The sequence below is a fragment of the Puma concolor genome, chromosome B4, assembly GCF_028749965.1.
Source record: "Puma concolor isolate L17-30 chromosome B4, mPumCon1.1.hap2, whole genome shotgun sequence".
NCBI classification, from domain to species: domain Eukaryota; kingdom Metazoa; phylum Chordata; class Mammalia; order Carnivora; family Felidae; genus Puma; species Puma concolor.
Window position 1 is genome coordinate 97,039,079 of NC_141673.1, and position 18,527 is coordinate 97,057,605.

The 18,527-nt window shown below is 36.5% G+C and overlaps 1 protein-coding gene across 2 annotated transcripts in view; it reads left to right on the forward strand.

Moving 5' to 3' along the window:
• The window catches only part of LRP6 (LDL receptor related protein 6), a 176,536-nt gene that overhangs the window by 102,174 nt on the left and 55,835 nt on the right, over positions 1–18,527 (forward strand). For both annotated transcript variants that reach the window (XM_086714063.1, XM_086714064.1), the window contains exons 4-7: positions 4,364–4,560; positions 6,325–6,456; positions 9,732–10,128; positions 11,253–11,424. In XM_086714063.1, coding sequence (XP_086570189.1) covers positions 4,364–4,560; positions 6,325–6,456; positions 9,732–10,128; positions 11,253–11,424 — 898 coding nt within the window. The remainder of the gene's footprint in view (positions 1–4,363; positions 4,561–6,324; positions 6,457–9,731; positions 10,129–11,252; positions 11,425–18,527) is intronic.

An 18,527-nucleotide genomic window follows, 5' to 3' on the forward strand; every position in this document is an offset into this window, starting at 1 on the left:
TCCAAGGCAGGCTTCAGGTTCTGAGCTGTCAACACAGAGCTTGATGTGGGTCTCAAACCCGTGAACTGCGAGATCATGACCTGAGCCGAAGTTGGATGCTTAACTGACTGAGCCACCCAGACACCCCTTGAATATTAGCTTTTAAAATGGGATTTGCCCTTAATACCTTTATTATTTTATTTTCATGTATAATTATTTTTCTTAAACTTGTCAAAGAAGGCAGTGTTCGTCATAACTTTTATAACTTCACAGAACTCTTGTGTGTGTTTCAAAATATGGCAGCTTGCTTTCTGAGATTTACTGGCTCTGTTTCCTCCTCCCACTTTTTTCTGTGCCTTATTTTTCCATCATCTCTCATTTTTCATTCTACTACCAGTAATTTATCTTCAGTATGGAGCTTTGTCTGGAAGGTCAGCTTTAAGAGTTCATAGTGGGTTAAAGTGCACTAGCCCCTTTAGTGCCAACCGTGGATTCATTGTATTTCCTCATTCTTGGAGTGGCCAGAACCCTTCCTAGTCAGCTGACTTTCTCAGATTTGTTTGCACTGCTTTCCATTGTTACCTAACTTGTTTTTAGGTCTCCCAAATGCCCTATTGTTTCTTTATGATTCCTCCTGCAGAAGTGCTGATGCCAATCAGATCTTATGGCTCTTGGTAGTTTTCCATGCCTTTTTGTATTTTGAGGTTTTTGGTGATATATTATATTATATTATATTATATTATATTATATTATATTATATTATGTTATATATTATATGTATATATATATATATATATTTTTTTTTTTTTTTTTTTTTTTTTTTTTTTTTTTGCCTAGCTCTGTTGTGAATGGATTTTCGGTTTTGCTACCTAGAGTTGCTCTCTCTGTTTTTATGTGGAGGACTTGTGGAGATTTTTTAAAACCTGTGCTGCTACCAGTACTGTCACATTCTTTTTTTATTGTTATTATTTGAGAGAGAGAAGAGAGAAAATGCAAGCAGGGGAGTGGGGAGAGGTAGAGAATCTTAAGCAGGCTCCACACTCAGCATGGAGCCTGACACGGGGCTCTATCCTACAACCATGAGATCATAACCTGAGCTGGAATCAAGAGTTGGATGCTCAACCCTTAATACTTTTCATGTCTTAACCGTCCAGGTGCCCCTACTGCTGTCATCTTCTTAGGTGTTAAAACAACTTCCCTATGGGAGCTCCCTTCCAAGGTTAGGTTCACATGTCAAAATTTATGACAGTAGTACTTTGGTATGACTAAACAAAGATTTATTACCCACACAGGTGGGGGAAATTCTGAGACAGGGGCAGAGGACAGCTTTCTGGGAAGAGGTCCAGAAACAGAGAAAGTGAATGCAAGTGCGCAGGTGTTCTATAAAGGATAAGTCCAGTTGGTGCAGAATTTAAAAGAGGAACCCACCAAACATGGAATATGAAAGAGATAGCAAGGGGCTCATGTACTTGGGGGTATTGGCGGGGTTGAGTCCTATCAGTACACTGCTGATAATGACAGATACAGGGAAGGGATGACACTCAAAGGTTGTCAGCACTAAATCAAAACATCAACAGGGGTCTCAGTTTCTTTCCTTTGGTCTTCATAGTAGAGATCCATTTTTTAACTCTTGTTGTTGTGGCCTACTGCTGAAGAATGGGGCTTTGATCTTGCCTGCCATGTTTGTTTTTGGTACCCATGATTAATTTCTCCTTGGAGAAACTTACATTTCCAGGGAGAAACCAAGTAGGCCTATTTAGTAATCCCAACCAGAGAGATTAAAGGTGAAGACTATGTATTATCTCCACTTTGAGTAACAAGTCACTGTTGGTTGGATGAATCAATGAATGACTAAAAACTATGTTAAGAATAAGTGAGGAGCCCCTGGGTGGCTCAGTCTGTTAAGGGTCCGACTTTGGCTCAGCTCATGGTCTCACGGTGTGAGTTTGAGTGCTGTATCCGGCTCTGTGCCAACAGCTCAGAGCCTGGAGCCTGTTTTGGATTCTGTGTCTCCCTCTCTCTCTCTTCCTTCCCAGCGCTCTCTCTCTCTCTCTCTTTGTCTCTCTGTCTCTCTCTCTAAGATAAATAAACATTAAAGAAAAAAAGAATGAATGATAGCCTTCTTAACTCTGCTTTCTGTTCAGCTCTATTAATTACATATATCACTTAAGGTATCTAATTTTATCAAGTATTTACTGAGTGTCTAATCATTCCACCTAATTTGGGCATAGTGAGATCCTGGGAATATAAATAAGCAGTCTAGTATTTACTTGACTCTGATATGATATTGATTTTAAGAACTTTTTTATTTACAAACTAATACAGGAAATGTGCAACTTCAGTTGTAAAATGTTACCCCATCTCAGAAATGTTAAAATGTTGAAAAATATATCCTGCAACTGAGGAATTATTTATGAAATGTTTATAAATGGCCAAGCATAATGCTAAATGCTTTTGCACATATTATCATTTAACCTTTAACTCAGTGAGGGTAGATTATCTTTCATTTGCAGATAAAATAAAGCTTGCAGAAATGGTGTAAGTAGTTAAGTGTTAGAGGGACGTTGAACTCAGGTCTATCTCATTTCTGACCGATACATAAATCTTTTCAGCCAATATATAAAATTAGTGTATCTTTTAGGGAAGGTTTTTATTTTTCCTGTCTGTTTTCCTGTGTTTACTTCAAAGAGTGAATTTTAACTTTTTATTTAATGATATACACGACTTAGAAGGCTTTTTTTCCTTCCAAAGTTTTTCAAAGATCTGATTATGGAATTTGCAGTTCTTTAAGATGGTTAATGAAATGCTAAGTAATTTAGGGTTTTTTTTTTTTTCTTTCTTTTTTTTTTTTTTTTTTTTACTATTCCTCATTTTTCAGTTGGGTTGCTTGTCTTTCTTGGCAGCTTCTCAGGGCTCTTTTAATGTCTTACCATACTGAATTTTTGGTCGATTTTAGTGTGAAATAATGTAGACCTATTTAAATTTGGACTTAAACTATGATATCACTCTTATAAATGACATAATCACTTTAGTAAATTCAATAAAGCCATTCATTTAGAAAGTGGAAGAAACCACCTCAGAAGTTGACATTGTGGCAGTTCTTTTGGGGAAATGAGAAGGAAAAGTAATCTGCTAGGGAATAAAGAAAAATGGGAGGATAAAATTGTGGTGATGTGGGCTGGCAGAATTGGGATGAGTTTCTAAAATAGAAATTTGTTTGGTAAACTAGTCATGCTAATCTTGTGTTCAGTTTTTTAAAAATCTAGCCTGAATTTAAAACACCTTAGTCTAGGACCATTCCATGTGCAATAACAGATACTAACTCTGCTTAGGTAAAAATTATCATACTGCCCTTGAATTTAATTTAGTATGCTGGTAGTCTTCCTCAGTATTTGAGATCATCATGTAATGTCCAGGACCTGAAAATTGGATTATCTTCCCAGAAATATGTGATGCTCTATTTCTCTTCAGTTTCTTATATTTTCCATTCCTCTCTCCCAGACTATTTATGAAAATATTATATCTGATATTAGGTAAACATCAAATAATTTTTTTTCTTGAATATTATTTTGGCTCAGAACGTGATTTACTAATCAGGAGTGTATACTAATAATTCTCCATGACACTGAAAAGTTCTGTGGTTGCGCACTAATCAAGCTGTCTATTTTAACTTTGGTATAGTATGGATGGCTTGTGAGAGTTTTGGGTCTGCTTTGTCTCATGAACACAATGCCTGTGGCAGCACTTGTTCTTTTTGCTACCTGACTTGTGGAGGTCAAGTAACCAGATAGCAGAAAGCAAGCAGAAATGATCATTTGCTGTTGCTAGACTGGGTTTTGCAGAAACAGCTCCACCAGAACACCTTTTTAAGCCCTTTCAAGTATATGTTTTTACTTTTGTTTATCGAAACCATAAATGATGGGAGAAGGAACAGGCTCAGGTTCTTTGTTTTTACACCTCAAGAAGGGGAAAACCTATTGCAGATTTAAAACTATTTCACAGTGCCAACTGTGAGTAAGCCCTGGGATTTTTCTTTTTGCCGTAACAATTTTGGCCACCTGTCTCCTAATGAATTTTGTGGAAGGCTGGAAGATGTGAGTCCAGAGGTGGAAATTGACAGTAGTGCTAATACTGGGAGCTTCTCTCTGCTAGCTTGTAGTGAACATGGGGCCTGTTGCCAAGTGCTTGGGGGTTTTGGACACCATGAAAATACGTTCAAATTTACTGTGTGACTTATTTTTCATAGGTGTATTTGACCTTAAGACATGTGTTACTTGGGATTTGTATGTGTTATTGCAGACTGTAAGACTGTTTTAATGGGCAAGATCAAATTTTGATAAAAGAAATTTTAGAAATGTTTGAGTTTTTCTGTTCTTGTTAATAGGCAGGCAGTGGTTAAAGGTTCCCTTCCACATCCTTTTGCCTTGACATTATTTGAGGACACATTGTACTGGACTGACTGGAATACACACTCCATTTTGGCTTGCAACAAGTATTCTGGCGAGGGTCTGCGTGAAATCCATTCTAACATCTTCTCTCCCATGGATATACATGCCTTCAGCCAACAGAGGCAGCCAAATGGTAAGTGATCTTGATTTTTAAATTGCAAGTTGGAATAGCTTTAGCACTCAGATGTCTGGCTTTAGTGAGGGCAGGAGGAGAGAGGACGTATCCAAAGGTAGTGGAAAGGAATGAAACATAGGAAAAATGTCAAAATATAATTCAGGTTAAGCAGCAGCCTAAACCATTTGTAGCTTGTTATCTATCACTGTTGGCCAACTCAGCCCTTTGTTTGGGTCTGGGATTATGGTGGTAGAGAAGAGAGAAAATAAGAAACTGAGATAGCTAAGCTTATACACAAATGCATTTCTTGTTTATATTATTTCTCTCTAATGTGTGTTTGATTTTGTTCAGATGGGTGTGTTTGAAAACAAACTTTTCTTAAAAAGAAACCTCTGTGAATGAATCTAACTACCTCAGGTTGCCTAATAAAATACCTGCTTAAGCTTTTCTATGCACACTCTCTCTCCACCTCCCCTCCTTTTTTCTTAGTTTTGCTTCTATTTTTGGTCAACCTTTGCAGTGACTTGAGCTTTGGCTGCTGGCAACAATTTATTGTAAGAGAGGGATAGAATTAGGTTTAAAAGGAATATGAGAATGTTAAGTGTTTGGCACTTGTATATAAATAAATGTCTGGCATTTGTCTGAGTGTATTTCAGATTGTATTCCAAAGCCAAAAATGAAGGGTTTTTTGTATTATGCATTGCTTTGTATTAGTTCTGTCTGTTTAGGGGGAGATAGTCAAATACTGAATGTGTTATATTGCAATCTGGTGATCATGAGTCCATAAGAATGTTTTTAAATGTAGGGGTTGGCCTTTTGTAAAAATGTATGAATTTTTCTTCCCATGCTTAGCATATTTTAGAGAATTTCCTTTTTGTTTGTTTGTTTTTTGATTTTGTTTAATGGTACGGTTGGTCTTTTGTTTTACTAGTTTGAGAATTTGCGGTTATTACTGCTTTCATCTTTCATATTCTGTTGGTCTCCATTTTATGTTGATTTTTTTCTATGAATATTATTTAAATCCATCCGGCTTTCCATAGTTTCTACAAGTGTGCTAATTAATCCCCGCTTCTCAGTTTTCTCTCTTTTAGTCTATTATGTTTATCTTTTCCATGTTAATATTTCCACAGTATTTTTCAACATTCTAGTTATTTTTCTTGGCTTTCAGTACCCTCCACCACAATTTGTTCCCATTCTCTGTGCTCACTTAGGTTTAGCTCTTACTAGTCAACAGAAACCTTAATATCCAGTTAGACTATTTGCCTTAATGTCTCACCCAGTGTACAGTTTCTAAGCTTTTATTCATACAGTTTTACCACATTTGAAATGTTCTCCTGTCTATCCTTCCTATTCTTCAAGGATCGTGTCACGTCCTACATCTTCAATGAAAGTTTTCTTCTTTAATCCTTAGTGGTTTATTTTCCATTTGGTTCAGTAATATTTAAAGTCTATAATGTATAAGATAGCACATAATTTCATTGTTTTATATTGTTTCCTAGTTTGTTAATTTTGGCATACAGACTAGATTGTAAGCTCTTTTAGGGCAGGGGTCTCCTGTTTATTTCTTGTGTATTCCTCTCAAGGTACAAAATGATAAGTCAATTCTCATTGATTAATTTCCTTCCTTGCAGATGTTTTGGTAGTCAAGCCACCTGGATGACATTTGGTAATAATTTGGTTTATCACAGTTGCTCTTGTTATGGTTGTTAACCTTTGTGTACCTAGCGTGAGGGAGGGCATCCATAATCATTGGTATTAATCAGTGTGATTTATATTTGACAGCTACAAATCCATGTGGAATTGATAATGGTGGTTGTTCCCACTTGTGTTTGATGTCTCCAGTCAAGCCTTTCTATCAGTGTGCTTGCCCAACTGGGGTCAAACTCCTGGAGAACGGAAAAACCTGCAAAGATGGTAAGAAGGTGGTCTCCCAGAAGGAAAAATTTTAGATAGCAGTTGGAATTCTGTATGATTTATTTTATTTCTCTATCATAAGCTCTGTAGATTACAGTGTTTTGGGAGAGTAGTCACTTAATCTCTGCCTTCACAGTTGGTTATATAACAAGGGTGTTTTGTATTTGAGGGCGTCTCTTTAATACTATTTTATAAATTAGTATTTCAACTAAATTTTTAACGTGCTATTTTTGAAAAAAATTAGGTGCTATTTCATTTTTCACGAGATGTCAGCCATTGATATCACAATTGATTTTTGTGAAAATGAATATTACTTTTCTTAAAAAATGTATTTTTAACAGTAGGTTGCACTTGAAAATAAAGAACCTCAGTGAAAGAAACAATATTTACTAAACTTCCAACTATAAAGACTATCATGGGGTAGATAAATTTTCTAAAAGTTTATTGGATGCTATTTTTAATTGCCTTTTAACAACAGAAGTGCTTTCAGAAGAAGAAGAAAAAAATTCCAGTTTCTACTATTTAAAGCAAGCAACCTCTTTCTATACTTAACCACTGCTACTTCTGCTTACTCTCTTTACTTCCCCTATAGAGAGAGGGCACATTGGAGAAGTATGTTTAATTAGGACATTTCAAGAGACTTGTGCTTTGGGAGAACACCAGTTTTTCTCTTTTTCTTCTTAATGAGAATGTTATTCTTCTTTCTTACCCCTATGGCTAGCTATCTGGTTTTCTAGCCACCAGCAAGACCTAGTAAGAAAATTGTTATATTTAGCAGTGACTTCTTTATCTAACTCTGAAAAGCAGAAGCCTTTATTTCAGTTGGGTTAGAGTCTTCCTGGCAAGGGGGTCAGGGAGTCAGAGAGATGGAATTGAGTTGGTGTACAGGATATTTGTCATGACTTGGCATTGATAAATTATCCTCCTAGTCAAAGGTGAAGCTGGCTGACTCTTGTCAGGCGGTTTCCATGGCAAACAATAATTTGGTTTCAATTTAAAACAAAAGGTTTTTGTAATGTTGCTTTTTTGTTTAAAACATGTAGCCTGACTTTAAAACAGAGGATTTATTTTAGTAATAGTGGTCTGTCTACTCCCTCACAGCAGTGTAAATGTACATGTTTAACTAGTATTTAAAATTTTAGATGTACATTTGGCGTGTAGTAGCTTTAAGTTAACTATTCTGTTTTGATCACCTTGCTCAAATTAACAGCTTCACTTTCTATGACTTCTTTGTTTGCAAAGTTTGGGCTGGCTCTTTTTGGTAGTTAGCAGAGGCAGTGAATGGTACAGTTATGCCTGCTTGGTGCCTGCTGTGGTATTTAGGGCTGTATTTTCTCTAAGATGAAGTTTATCTATAATTAGTTATCAAGTCAAAAAGTTGATCTTGAGAGCTTGACTCCTCTTCATATTTTTTTTTGCAACTATAATTCCAGATTGCTGTGAAACTTAATACCAGTGTTTCATTTAAAATTTTTTTTTCCTAATATTCTTGAGAGAAAGAGACAGAGCATGAGCTAGGTGAGGGGCAGAGAGAGAGAGTGAGAGAGACACAGAATCCGAAGCAGGCTCCAGGCTCGGAGCTGTCAGCACAGAGCCCAACATGGGACTCAAACTCATGAACTGCGAGATCAGGACTTGAGCCGAAGTTGGATGCTTAACAGGCTGAGCCCTCTAGGCGCCCCAACCGTATTTCCTTTTAGACTCACTTCTTTGGGAATCTTTTTTCAGTCTTTCAGATATCAACTTGCTTACTATCTTTTATAGTTATATGACTTTTTGCTGGTGCCTTACATGGACACTAAAAATCAAAACAAAAAAAAGATTGAATTTAATGTTCTCATTCTCAGCTATGTTTTTATTGAATATTATTTTGGGTTTAAAACATTTCATAAGCAAATCTGACTTAAAACTCAGTGAAATAAAAATTTGAGTGTTTCTTTTTTACTGATAATATATTAGCTAATATTTATCCAGTGCATGTTCAGTATGTTCCTGAATTTTACATTCACGTTATTTTTAAAAAATGTTTTTTTATTTTTGAGAATAGAGAGTACAAGCAGGGGGGAGAGGTAGAGAGAGATGGGGACAGAGGATCGGAAGCGGGCTCTGTGCTGACAGCAGTGAGCCCAATGCGGGACTTGAAATCACAAACTGTGATGAGATTATGACCTGAACTGAAGTTGGCCACTTAACCGATTGAGCCACCCAGACTCCCATACATTGATCTTGTTTAATCCTCACAGCAACCCTGTGAGAGATAGATGAAGAAAACTAGGTTTAGGGAGATCAAGTTTTGCCTAAGTTTGTATAGGAACTTGAATCTGTTTCTATCAGATCTACAGCTCTTACTCTTAACCACTGTTTTGTTAACTGATTCCCTCTCTTTGCTACTGCTTTCCTTCACCGTAGCCTTCTTTGTTCTTAATTCTGTCAGGCATTGCCTTATAGTTCTCTTTGTTAAAATAGCTTTACTGAAATATAATTTGCATGCTATAAACTTCAGTCACTTCAAGTATACAATTCACTGGGCTTTTTAACTAATTTACAGTTGTACAACCATCACAGTCTACTCTTAGAATATTCTCATCAGATACAAAAGATCTTTGTCTTGGATTTATTTACCTTTTTATTTATTTTTTTTTATTTTTATTTATTTTATTTTTTTTAACGTTTATTTATTTTTGGGACAGAGAGAGACAGAGCATGAACGGGGGAGGGGCAGAGAGAGAGGGAGACACAGAATCGGAAACAGGCTCCAGGCTCCGAGCCATCAGCCCAGAGCCTGACGCGGGGCTCGAACTCCCGGACCGCGAGATCGTGACCTGGCTGAAGTCGGACACTTAACCGACTGCGCCACCCAGGCGCCCCTTATTTACCTTTTTAAACATACTTCTTGAACAAAGGACCTATATCCTATGTCTCCTTCCTCCTTTAATATTCAACTACTTAACTTCTTAGTCATTACTTAGTCGTTATTCATTATACCTTTTAAGTAACTGTTATTGATTTCAGGACCTATATAACGAATGAAAATAGAGAAGGAATCAAAACTTGATTTGGAGAGCTGAGCCATTATAGAGCTTGGCCTTGTAGTCAAGCTATTCCTAGTTCATTATGTTTACTTTCCATTTCCACCCTAAATAGACCCTGAGTATCCTTTTGTACCCCTTTACTTTTCAATTCTTGAAGAGGTTCTGCATTCTTTATTTAGAATGACTAAATTTTACCTGTGGGTTTCAATTTTTTTCTTCGTTTATTTCACTTTGTCGTTCTAGGTGCCACCGAATTACTGCTTTTAGCCCGAAGGACAGACTTGAGACGCATTTCTTTGGATACACCAGATTTCACAGACATTGTTTTACAGTTAGAAGACATCCGTCATGCCATTGCCATAGATTATGATCCTGTGGAAGGCTATATCTACTGGACTGATGATGAAGTGAGGGCCATACGCCGCTCATTCATAGATGGATCCGGCAGTCAGTTTGTGGTCACCGCTCAAATTGCGCATCCTGATGGTATTGCTGTTGACTGGGTTGCCCGAAATCTTTATTGGACAGACACTGGCACTGATCGGATAGAAGTAACAAGGCTCAATGGGACCATGAGGAAGATTTTGATTTCAGAGGACTTAGAGGAACCCCGGGCTATTGTGTTAGATCCCATGGTTGGGTAAGAAGCTCTGCCAATAGAAAATTTTGCCTGGTGTTTCTGTTTTCTACAGGTTTCTAAAAACATTGACAAAAACAATATGAAGTATATATTGGTTTTCAATAAACAGCTCTTTAGTGGCTGTTCATTTTTAGAACATACTGAGTGGAATAAAATCTCAAATTAAAGAATTCTTAGTTTTTTTTTCCTTGAATGATTTGAATAGTTTTTCTTTATAAATTAAGTCAGTACTTGCTGACTTTGGGTGTTGGCTACAGATTTTGCCGAGGTTGCATCATGACCATGAAAAATGTGGAAAGAAATTGTTTTCAGAACTCTTTCTCTTCCTCTAGAAGATTTAATTCCATCCCATTTTTAGTACTTCTAGAATGATATGGTAAAGGATATATCTAACTTTATATATCCCAAGATATATGAATGACTTGAAAAAAAATTTTTTTTTGTCAGAACACCCTGACCACAACCCAGGGAAACATAGCTTTCTGTATACTCACCAATGTTATTTGTTACTATGCAACTCACTCTGAGGGTGAACATGGTGACAAAGTATTACACTTCAGTGTATATCAATGCCTTAGAGCTACTTAAACTCCCAGCAGCCACAGCAGTTACTTAGCACTACAAAAAGAATTAGTTATTTTAGGAATTCAGTTTGTCATCTGAATATTACTACTGGGATAGCCTTTTTGTGTCAGAGGTGACAAGCCAGCAAGAAGAAGAGATGACTGGGGCGCGTGGCTGGCTCAGTTGGAAGAGCATGTGACTCTTGATCCTCTGGGTCATGAATTCAAGCCCATTGGTGGGGTGGAGATTACTTAAATAAATAAAAAGTTTGGAAAAAAGAGATGACTATTAATGGGAAGGAGCACAAAATATTTTGGAAAAACATAACTAAAAATGAAATCAGTTCTAGAAAACACTGTTTGATCTGAAAATTTCCTACAAGCATATGCACTGCTATTATGTCTTAAACATAACTTTTGAGTGTGTTTAAGTCCTATTTTTTTCCCTTCTGTGGTGTTAACTGATACCAGTGGAATATGAGGGGTGGACCTCACCTTTAGGATATCTGAAAGTTACAGTTTATTATCTGTGTTTAGCTCATTTTCTGTGTACTTCTGTAGGTACATGTATTGGACTGACTGGGGAGAAATCCCGAAAATTGAGCGAGCAGCTCTGGATGGTTCTGACCGAGTAGTGTTGGTTAACACTTCTCTTGGTTGGCCAAATGGTTTAGCCTTGGATTATGATGAAGGCAAAATATACTGGGGAGATGCCAAAACAGACAAAATTGAGGTTTGTTTCTCGCTTTTTCATTTTAAAACCAGTTTTATAATGGTTTTTGAGTTGATGTTAATTTGATGCAGATATTCTTGCCTCTTGTCTGGGGTGCCAGAGGTATCTTTTATGGAAATTTTATTCAGCCTTCAGGATTCTAGGCATTATGTATTTTCTTCCACTGAACTCTGATAGATATCTGAGCTATACTGGTATGAAAAGTGGATATTCCTCTATTTCTAGTCCTAAAAGCTTACGTGACTGATTTCCCTCATTATGGATAAAGCCACTGCTCGAATTTCCTAGGGACAGTTTCTGCACAAATCAAATATTATATAAGATGTATACTGGAAGAGCTGGTAGTCCTGTCAGGAAAACAGCCCATTTGTGTACATATAACCTCTTTTTGTTGTTACTGGTGTTGGGGGCAGGTAGTGTCATATATTAAGTGTTAAGATGGTTACATGCAAATAGTTTTTAAATTGATTTATGAGCTGTGTAGAAGAAAGGTTAATTAACCAAAGCTTGGGGAAATATTTACTAAATGGTAGAATTAAGTTGTAGCAGTCACAATAGAATTATGGTCGAAATAACCAGTGGTGAATATTTTACCACAGTGTTTTGTAAATGGCACATATGTTGACGTTGAATGTGAACTCTGAATTCCACAACTTTGAGTTGGGTTGTGCTAAAGGTCTTATGGATCACATTCTTAAAACAGTTTCTTTCATGATATTTCTTTGTGGGGGGATGTGTGACTTCTCATATAAGGAATGGCTTGGAATGGCTCATCAGAGCCACAGCACATAATCTCCTAACAGATAGATAATTTGGGCTGCAGAATTTTAGGAAGGTAATTCTTAGGAGTGCCAGGGACTCTGAGGGAATAATGAATTAAAGGGCCTTTCTTTCAGAATGGAAACTTGGAATAGAAGAACCCATTAGTGTTCCACAAGGCTCAAATACTGCAAACTGCATCTCTTATTCTTGCAGCTGGTTTGCATTAATAGGAGATTTTGCATAGACTTGACTGTATAAATTTTCTCCCTGTTGTTAGTGGTTCACTGCCTCCCCCCTCCTTAAATCCAAGTTAGGGTTTGAATCTTTAACAGCTTAGAAGGCAGTGCTAATGAGACCAAAGTTATGATTTCATTTTTTTTTTTTTTTTTTTTAAGACAGGCTATTAGCTTCACTTGGGTCAGCTCGAGTACAAACTGCATACTCGTTCCCAAGCAGTTCACAGATGTATATTGTTGATCGGCTATGGACTGTACATGAGGGTATAGGTATTGCTACTCTTAGAAAAATAGTTAAAAGCTCCTATGTCCTACAAGAATGTTTGTAGGGAAGAACACTTGATTTATTATTTTGTAGGGATTTAAAAATTCTATACTTGGTATTATCTTTTTAAGGTTACTATGACTGATTAGATTGTAAATAAAACATTTGTTTCTTACATTTGTTTCTGGGAATTTTCCACACTTCAGGTCACTTTAAGTACTTTAGATACAGATATGTATTCAAAATCACTAATAGTTTAGGAGGGATTTAGGTAGAAAAGTGAGAATTTTTGGAGGTTCTGAGTGACAGGGTTGGAGAATACAGATGAATCACATTATATAACAGTATGTAATATTGATTAAATAGGATTTATTTTCTTGGCTTACAGTAAGTACAGTAGATTGTAAAATTAGTATTCATTCTGGCCTGTTCTGTCTTCTTGAGCTGTACATATATATACAGTGGTGTCATTTGTTCCTCACTTTCTTCTTTCTTTCTCCCCTTCTTCTTTGAGTGGTAGCATCCTTAAAAACCTGCCTTTCAGATCTGCTTCTCTTCCTCCAGGTTTGCTGTCTGTCCTCTTTTTGACAGATTATTTGGGGTTAATGGTACATCTACCTCCACTAGATTATACACAAAAAGACCTCCCCTTTTTCTTTGCCTGGAGATTCTGATGACGTTTCTCTAATTGAGCATGGGTGCTTTTGTCAGTTTTTTTTCATAGACACATTTGGGAGATAAAGAGAGCAGGTTTTGTTATTCTCTTCTTAATTTATGATGATGTGTAAAATTTCTAGTATATGGCATACTAAGAAAAGAGCACAGCTCCATCTAAATTAATCTTGCATAATTGGGGGAGAAAAACTGTTAGTTTCTCTTTCTGAGACTAGTGGTGGTTACAGGAGCAACTGCCACAACCAGCTTTTCACCTCACTTTACTTGATAGTAGGTTAAATATAGTGAACTTGAAAACTTTTGGAAAAATACATAATTTTTTAAGTGCTTCTTTTTCTAAGGAGGTTGTTTGCTTTTGTTATGTAGCTGGTGATGCTAACTACCGATCCTGCTCTGGGCTAGGTGGCAGTGCTCCCTCCCAGTCCATCCTATTAAGAAATCTTCCCAGTAGGACTCCTCCAGTCACCTGAAACTAACGTAGCATTGTGTATCAACTACAGTTTAAAAAGAAATAATGGAAGAGGGGTGCCTTGGTGGCTCAGTCAGTGGGGCACCCGACTCTTCATTTCAGCTCAGGTCATGATCTTACGGTTTTAGAGTTTGATCCTCACTTCAGGTTCTGCGTCAACAGCATGGAGCCTGCTTGGGATTCTCCCTCTCTCTCTCTCTCCCTCCCCCTCTCCCCCTCCCCCTCTCCCCCTCTCCCTATGCCCATCCCCCACTTGCACTTGCTCTCTCAAAAATAAATAAACATAAAAAAAAAAAGAATGGAAGAAAGCTTCCCAGCTTTTTGTCACGCCCAAGAATGAAAGCTGCTTTTTCCAGGAAGTGTAAGGAAATATTAAATAACAGTTGTATAGCCCTGTTGCCTTCTGGAAGATTGCATTTACTTGGGATCAAACTACCCTTTATGTGTTTATAGTACATTTGAAAAGAAAAGATTGATACTTGGGAAATTTATATGTAGCAATTGTAAGACACAGTAAACTTTTGTGTTTTGATTGGGTCTTATGGGAAGAGCTCAGAATGTTCATCTGCTTACTCTATCTGCACCTTCAGTGGAGGTTCCTCAGATCAGGTTCTCCCTTTCTTTTTGTAAGTGGTGAATTAACCAGGTGTTGGATATATTGGAAAGCTGTAGGTTTCAGATTTGATTTTTATTGTGCAGAGTTGTCAGAAAGAACAAATAGGTTTATCTAAGGTTTATAACCAGCTTCTGCAAAGAAGGATAGGACAAGGGGAATTGCTAATGGTGTCACATTTTTTTAAAAGACAGTCATAATTTTGGCTGATGCTTTAAGATAAGGCTGTGTCTGTGAGGATATATCTGATTTCCCTACTTGTCAGCTGATACTGACCACTTACCTGTAGGTGTTATTTGAAAGGTACAATGCTGGTGCTTGTTTATACTTCTTATTCATTATGCTGAAATCATTTCATCACCCTTTACAAACAAGCTTCTAGTTTACTTGTCTGCACTGAGCTCCCCCTCGCCCTCCACCTCTGTGCCCACCCAAGTATTACAGTGTTCTGGGGCTTCCTTATAATACATACGAAAGCATTATCAGAAAGGATAATTTCTATTATTCTGATAGGACAGTCATCAAATAAGCCTTCGTATCTATTTCATAAGACCCTGCAGTAGGCAGAAGCACATTGTATCTTAACATTCTTATTTTGATTGGTCAGGTTTCGCTGCCAAAAACACCTGTTGCACTGAGGGCCTGGAAAAGTGCTTTTCAGTAGCAAAGACCTATCATTGATAATTTATAAGCTTAAAGCATTTTTTTGCCATTATACAAAAGTTAAGAAAGTTGGGGGCACCTGGGTGGCTCAGTTGGTTAAGCATCCGACTTAGCTCAGGTCATGATCTCGCGGTTCGTGGGTTGGAGCCCTGTGTCAAGCTGTATGCTGACAACCCTGAACCTGGAGCCTGCTTCAGATTCTGTGTCTCCCTCTCTCTGCCCCTCCCCCTCCCCCACTTGTTCAGCCTCTCACTCAAAAATAAGCATAGAGGAAAAAAACTATAAAAAAGGAATGTTATCATTAGCTTTTTTTTTTTTAAGGATGCTTTTCTCATTGCATACAACTTAACTGATTGACAGAATAAATCGCTGTGTTTTGAATCACTGGTTGTATTGAAAATGACATCGTTGGTTCAATTTTTCTCATAATTTTTTTTTTTTTAGTATATATGTTTTACTTCATTTTTTCTTCTTTCAGTTCTCAGCTTCTGCTGACAGATGCAGCAATACATACTAGTTATAGGTAAAGAGAGACTTCTTACCTACTTGGAGGTCATCTCGATTTGTTTTCAGTCTCTTATTATAAATTTCCCTGCTTTAGAGAATGTCTGTAGTTAGTTTTGTCCAAATCTAATTATACCTGGCACAACTTTGGGAAACAGAGGTTGTTAGAACTTGGAGTATTAAGAAGTTTTGAATAAAGAGTGTATTATTGTATAGGATGTGTGCTGAAAAGTTGGCAATTGGTGAATGATCTATTTTATATTCTAAGCCTGAAATTGCAGGGCTACATTTTCCCTTCATGACAACTTCCTCTATTTTGTCAATATCCTAATAAGGGAATTTGTTTTCCAAGTATTCAGATTTCTTTGTAAAGTAATTTCTTTGGCATCTTTAGCCTGTGTATTGTGAAAGTCTGTTATAACACAAAAGGGCCCATTTATGATGATTTTTCTTGTTTGTTTTAAAGATTAATTTCTTCCTTAAGAAATAATAATAATATGATCACCTGCCGTTGAGATAAAGCTCTTTTGATTACAAGTACCTTTTGAATCTTTGCCAGTTTATAACATTCAGTGCTCCTTAAAATTGATTTTATTTTTCAGTTTCAGAGAAATATTCAAGATAATGAGCTTAAACACCTGAATGTTTGCCCCTTTCTACTACTTTACACCACTATATGTATGTATGTTAATATATATTTTTTCTCCACATGTTGCTGACATACAACAACGAAGAATGATATTGATAAACACCATCATTAGATCCCTTAGCTCAACAGAATACCTGGATTAGGGGCTTCTATTCATTGAGTTGTAAACATGGCGCTGTCCTTTTATATCACTTGGCATCTGTTTGGGATGTATCTTATGATAACACATTTTTGAATTCCTATTTGAAAGTTACCTTTTGATGTACAATTCAAGCAACATTATTTAACTTGTTATAATCTACGGCAGCCAAAGTAGTACATCATCTAATTATATGCTCTGTTGTCTCATTATGCACTCTACCCTATCTGGCTCTGAAAAAATTATTGCACATATATAATGAGAGAAACTTGCATGATGATGAGTGTAAACATGCTTTCCTGAAATGCCACCACAAACCCTAGACCCTTACCAAATAAGATGCTTTGCCTTACTTAGGAGTTAGTATGGTTTTATCTATGTAAATTAGAAGAATCTGATGCATGTTGTTATTTTAGTGACCACGTCTGAACTTGCTCTTGGATAATTTTTAAAATGTTCTGTTACCCTTCTTCTTCTCATGTTTTAGTATAAAACCATTTAATATGTGTGGAGATATTTTTAGTTTCAGTCTACCTTTTTTGTTCCTTTGGTTTTTATACTCCTGAAGTGAAAGAGTTCTGATTTTAAATATGCTATTTTCTTGAGAAATCAGCTTCTTTACAATTTGGAATGGTGTTTAGTTGTTAAAAGTTGTAATCTCTCGATCTTTATTGAAACATTTTATAATATCGGGTACTGACCTTAATTCTTGTTTGATTTTCCATTTAACTGGATGACTTTAGATAATTCAGATAATAATCTGGTCTTTGTATTTTGACCAGTAAGATCGTTTGAACCAGATGATCTTTACGTTTCTTCCCGTTACATTTTCTGGTGTTTTTTTGTACTAACTGTCCAAAATAACTATGTTAATTTAGATTAAGAACAGATAATACATTTTGCCTTGGGAGAGTTGCTTAAATGAAGTTTGTATTCAGATGACTAGAATATTTTCTTTTTTCTTTAAATTTTTCTTTAGTTACTATACATTTAATCCCTCTTAACTGAAGAAGACTTGCATTTGGGGGGTTTAAATCTTTAGTAACTCAGTTTTCTTTTTAATTTTTTTAATGTTTATTTTTGAGAGGGGGGGTACAGAGAGAGAGAGAGAGACAGAATCTGAAGCAGGCTCCAGGCTGTGAGCTGTCAGCACAGAACCTGACGTGGGGCTCAAACTCACAAACCACAAGATCATGACCTGAGCCAAAGTCAGATGTTTAACTGACTGAGCCACCCAAGCGCCCCTTTAGTAACTCAGCTTTACTGAGTTATACAAGCCATATCTTGTAATATCCGTTTATATTTTGTATTGACCCATATATAAGCTACTTCGTTATTAACATGTTTGGTAGGTTTAAATAAATGTTAAAAGCCATTTTTTGAAACCTGCAAAACATGTAAATGTATTTTACTAACAGAGTCCATGCAAAACATTATTTTTCAGGAAGAGATTTCTCTGTAGGTGGAAACTATTATGCTTTTACAAGGGTCACAGAGATCTTATTTTTACTGTTTTTAGTAGGTTTGGAAAGGGTAGGTAGTCAGATAATGGCAAAGGCCACGATTTTGGGACTTCTTGGGAGGGAATTTATGAATCCTTGAGCAGTTAAAAGTGGCCAGTATTTTAACTTCTTATTTAAATTTAAAATTATTACCAGCTGTTTAATGATTCTGTGTAATAGTTATTCCTAAAGTTATCCCTAATGAACAAAGGCTTCTCCTTCAGTTATTTTTTGCACTTTAAGTGTAGTTTACAATTTAAAAATTTCAGTGTGCCTCGGTGGCTCTGTTGAGCGTCCAACTCTTGATTTTTGCTCAGGTCACTATCCTAGGGTCATTAGATCAAGCCCCATGTCCGGCTCTGTGCTGACAGCAAGGAACCTGCTTGAGAGTCTACCCCTCCCTTCCCCCACTCATGCGTATGCTTGCTCACACTCTCTCAAAATAAATAAATTTTAAAAAAAATTTAGACCTTCTAAGAATATTATAATGCAGGCTGTGTAATTATTTTTGTTGAACTCCTAGATTTCACACTGTTAATTCCTTGCACTATATATATATATATATATATTTTTTTTTGTTTTTGTTAGATTTGATCTGAAATAACTAAATCTCAGAGAAGGATTAG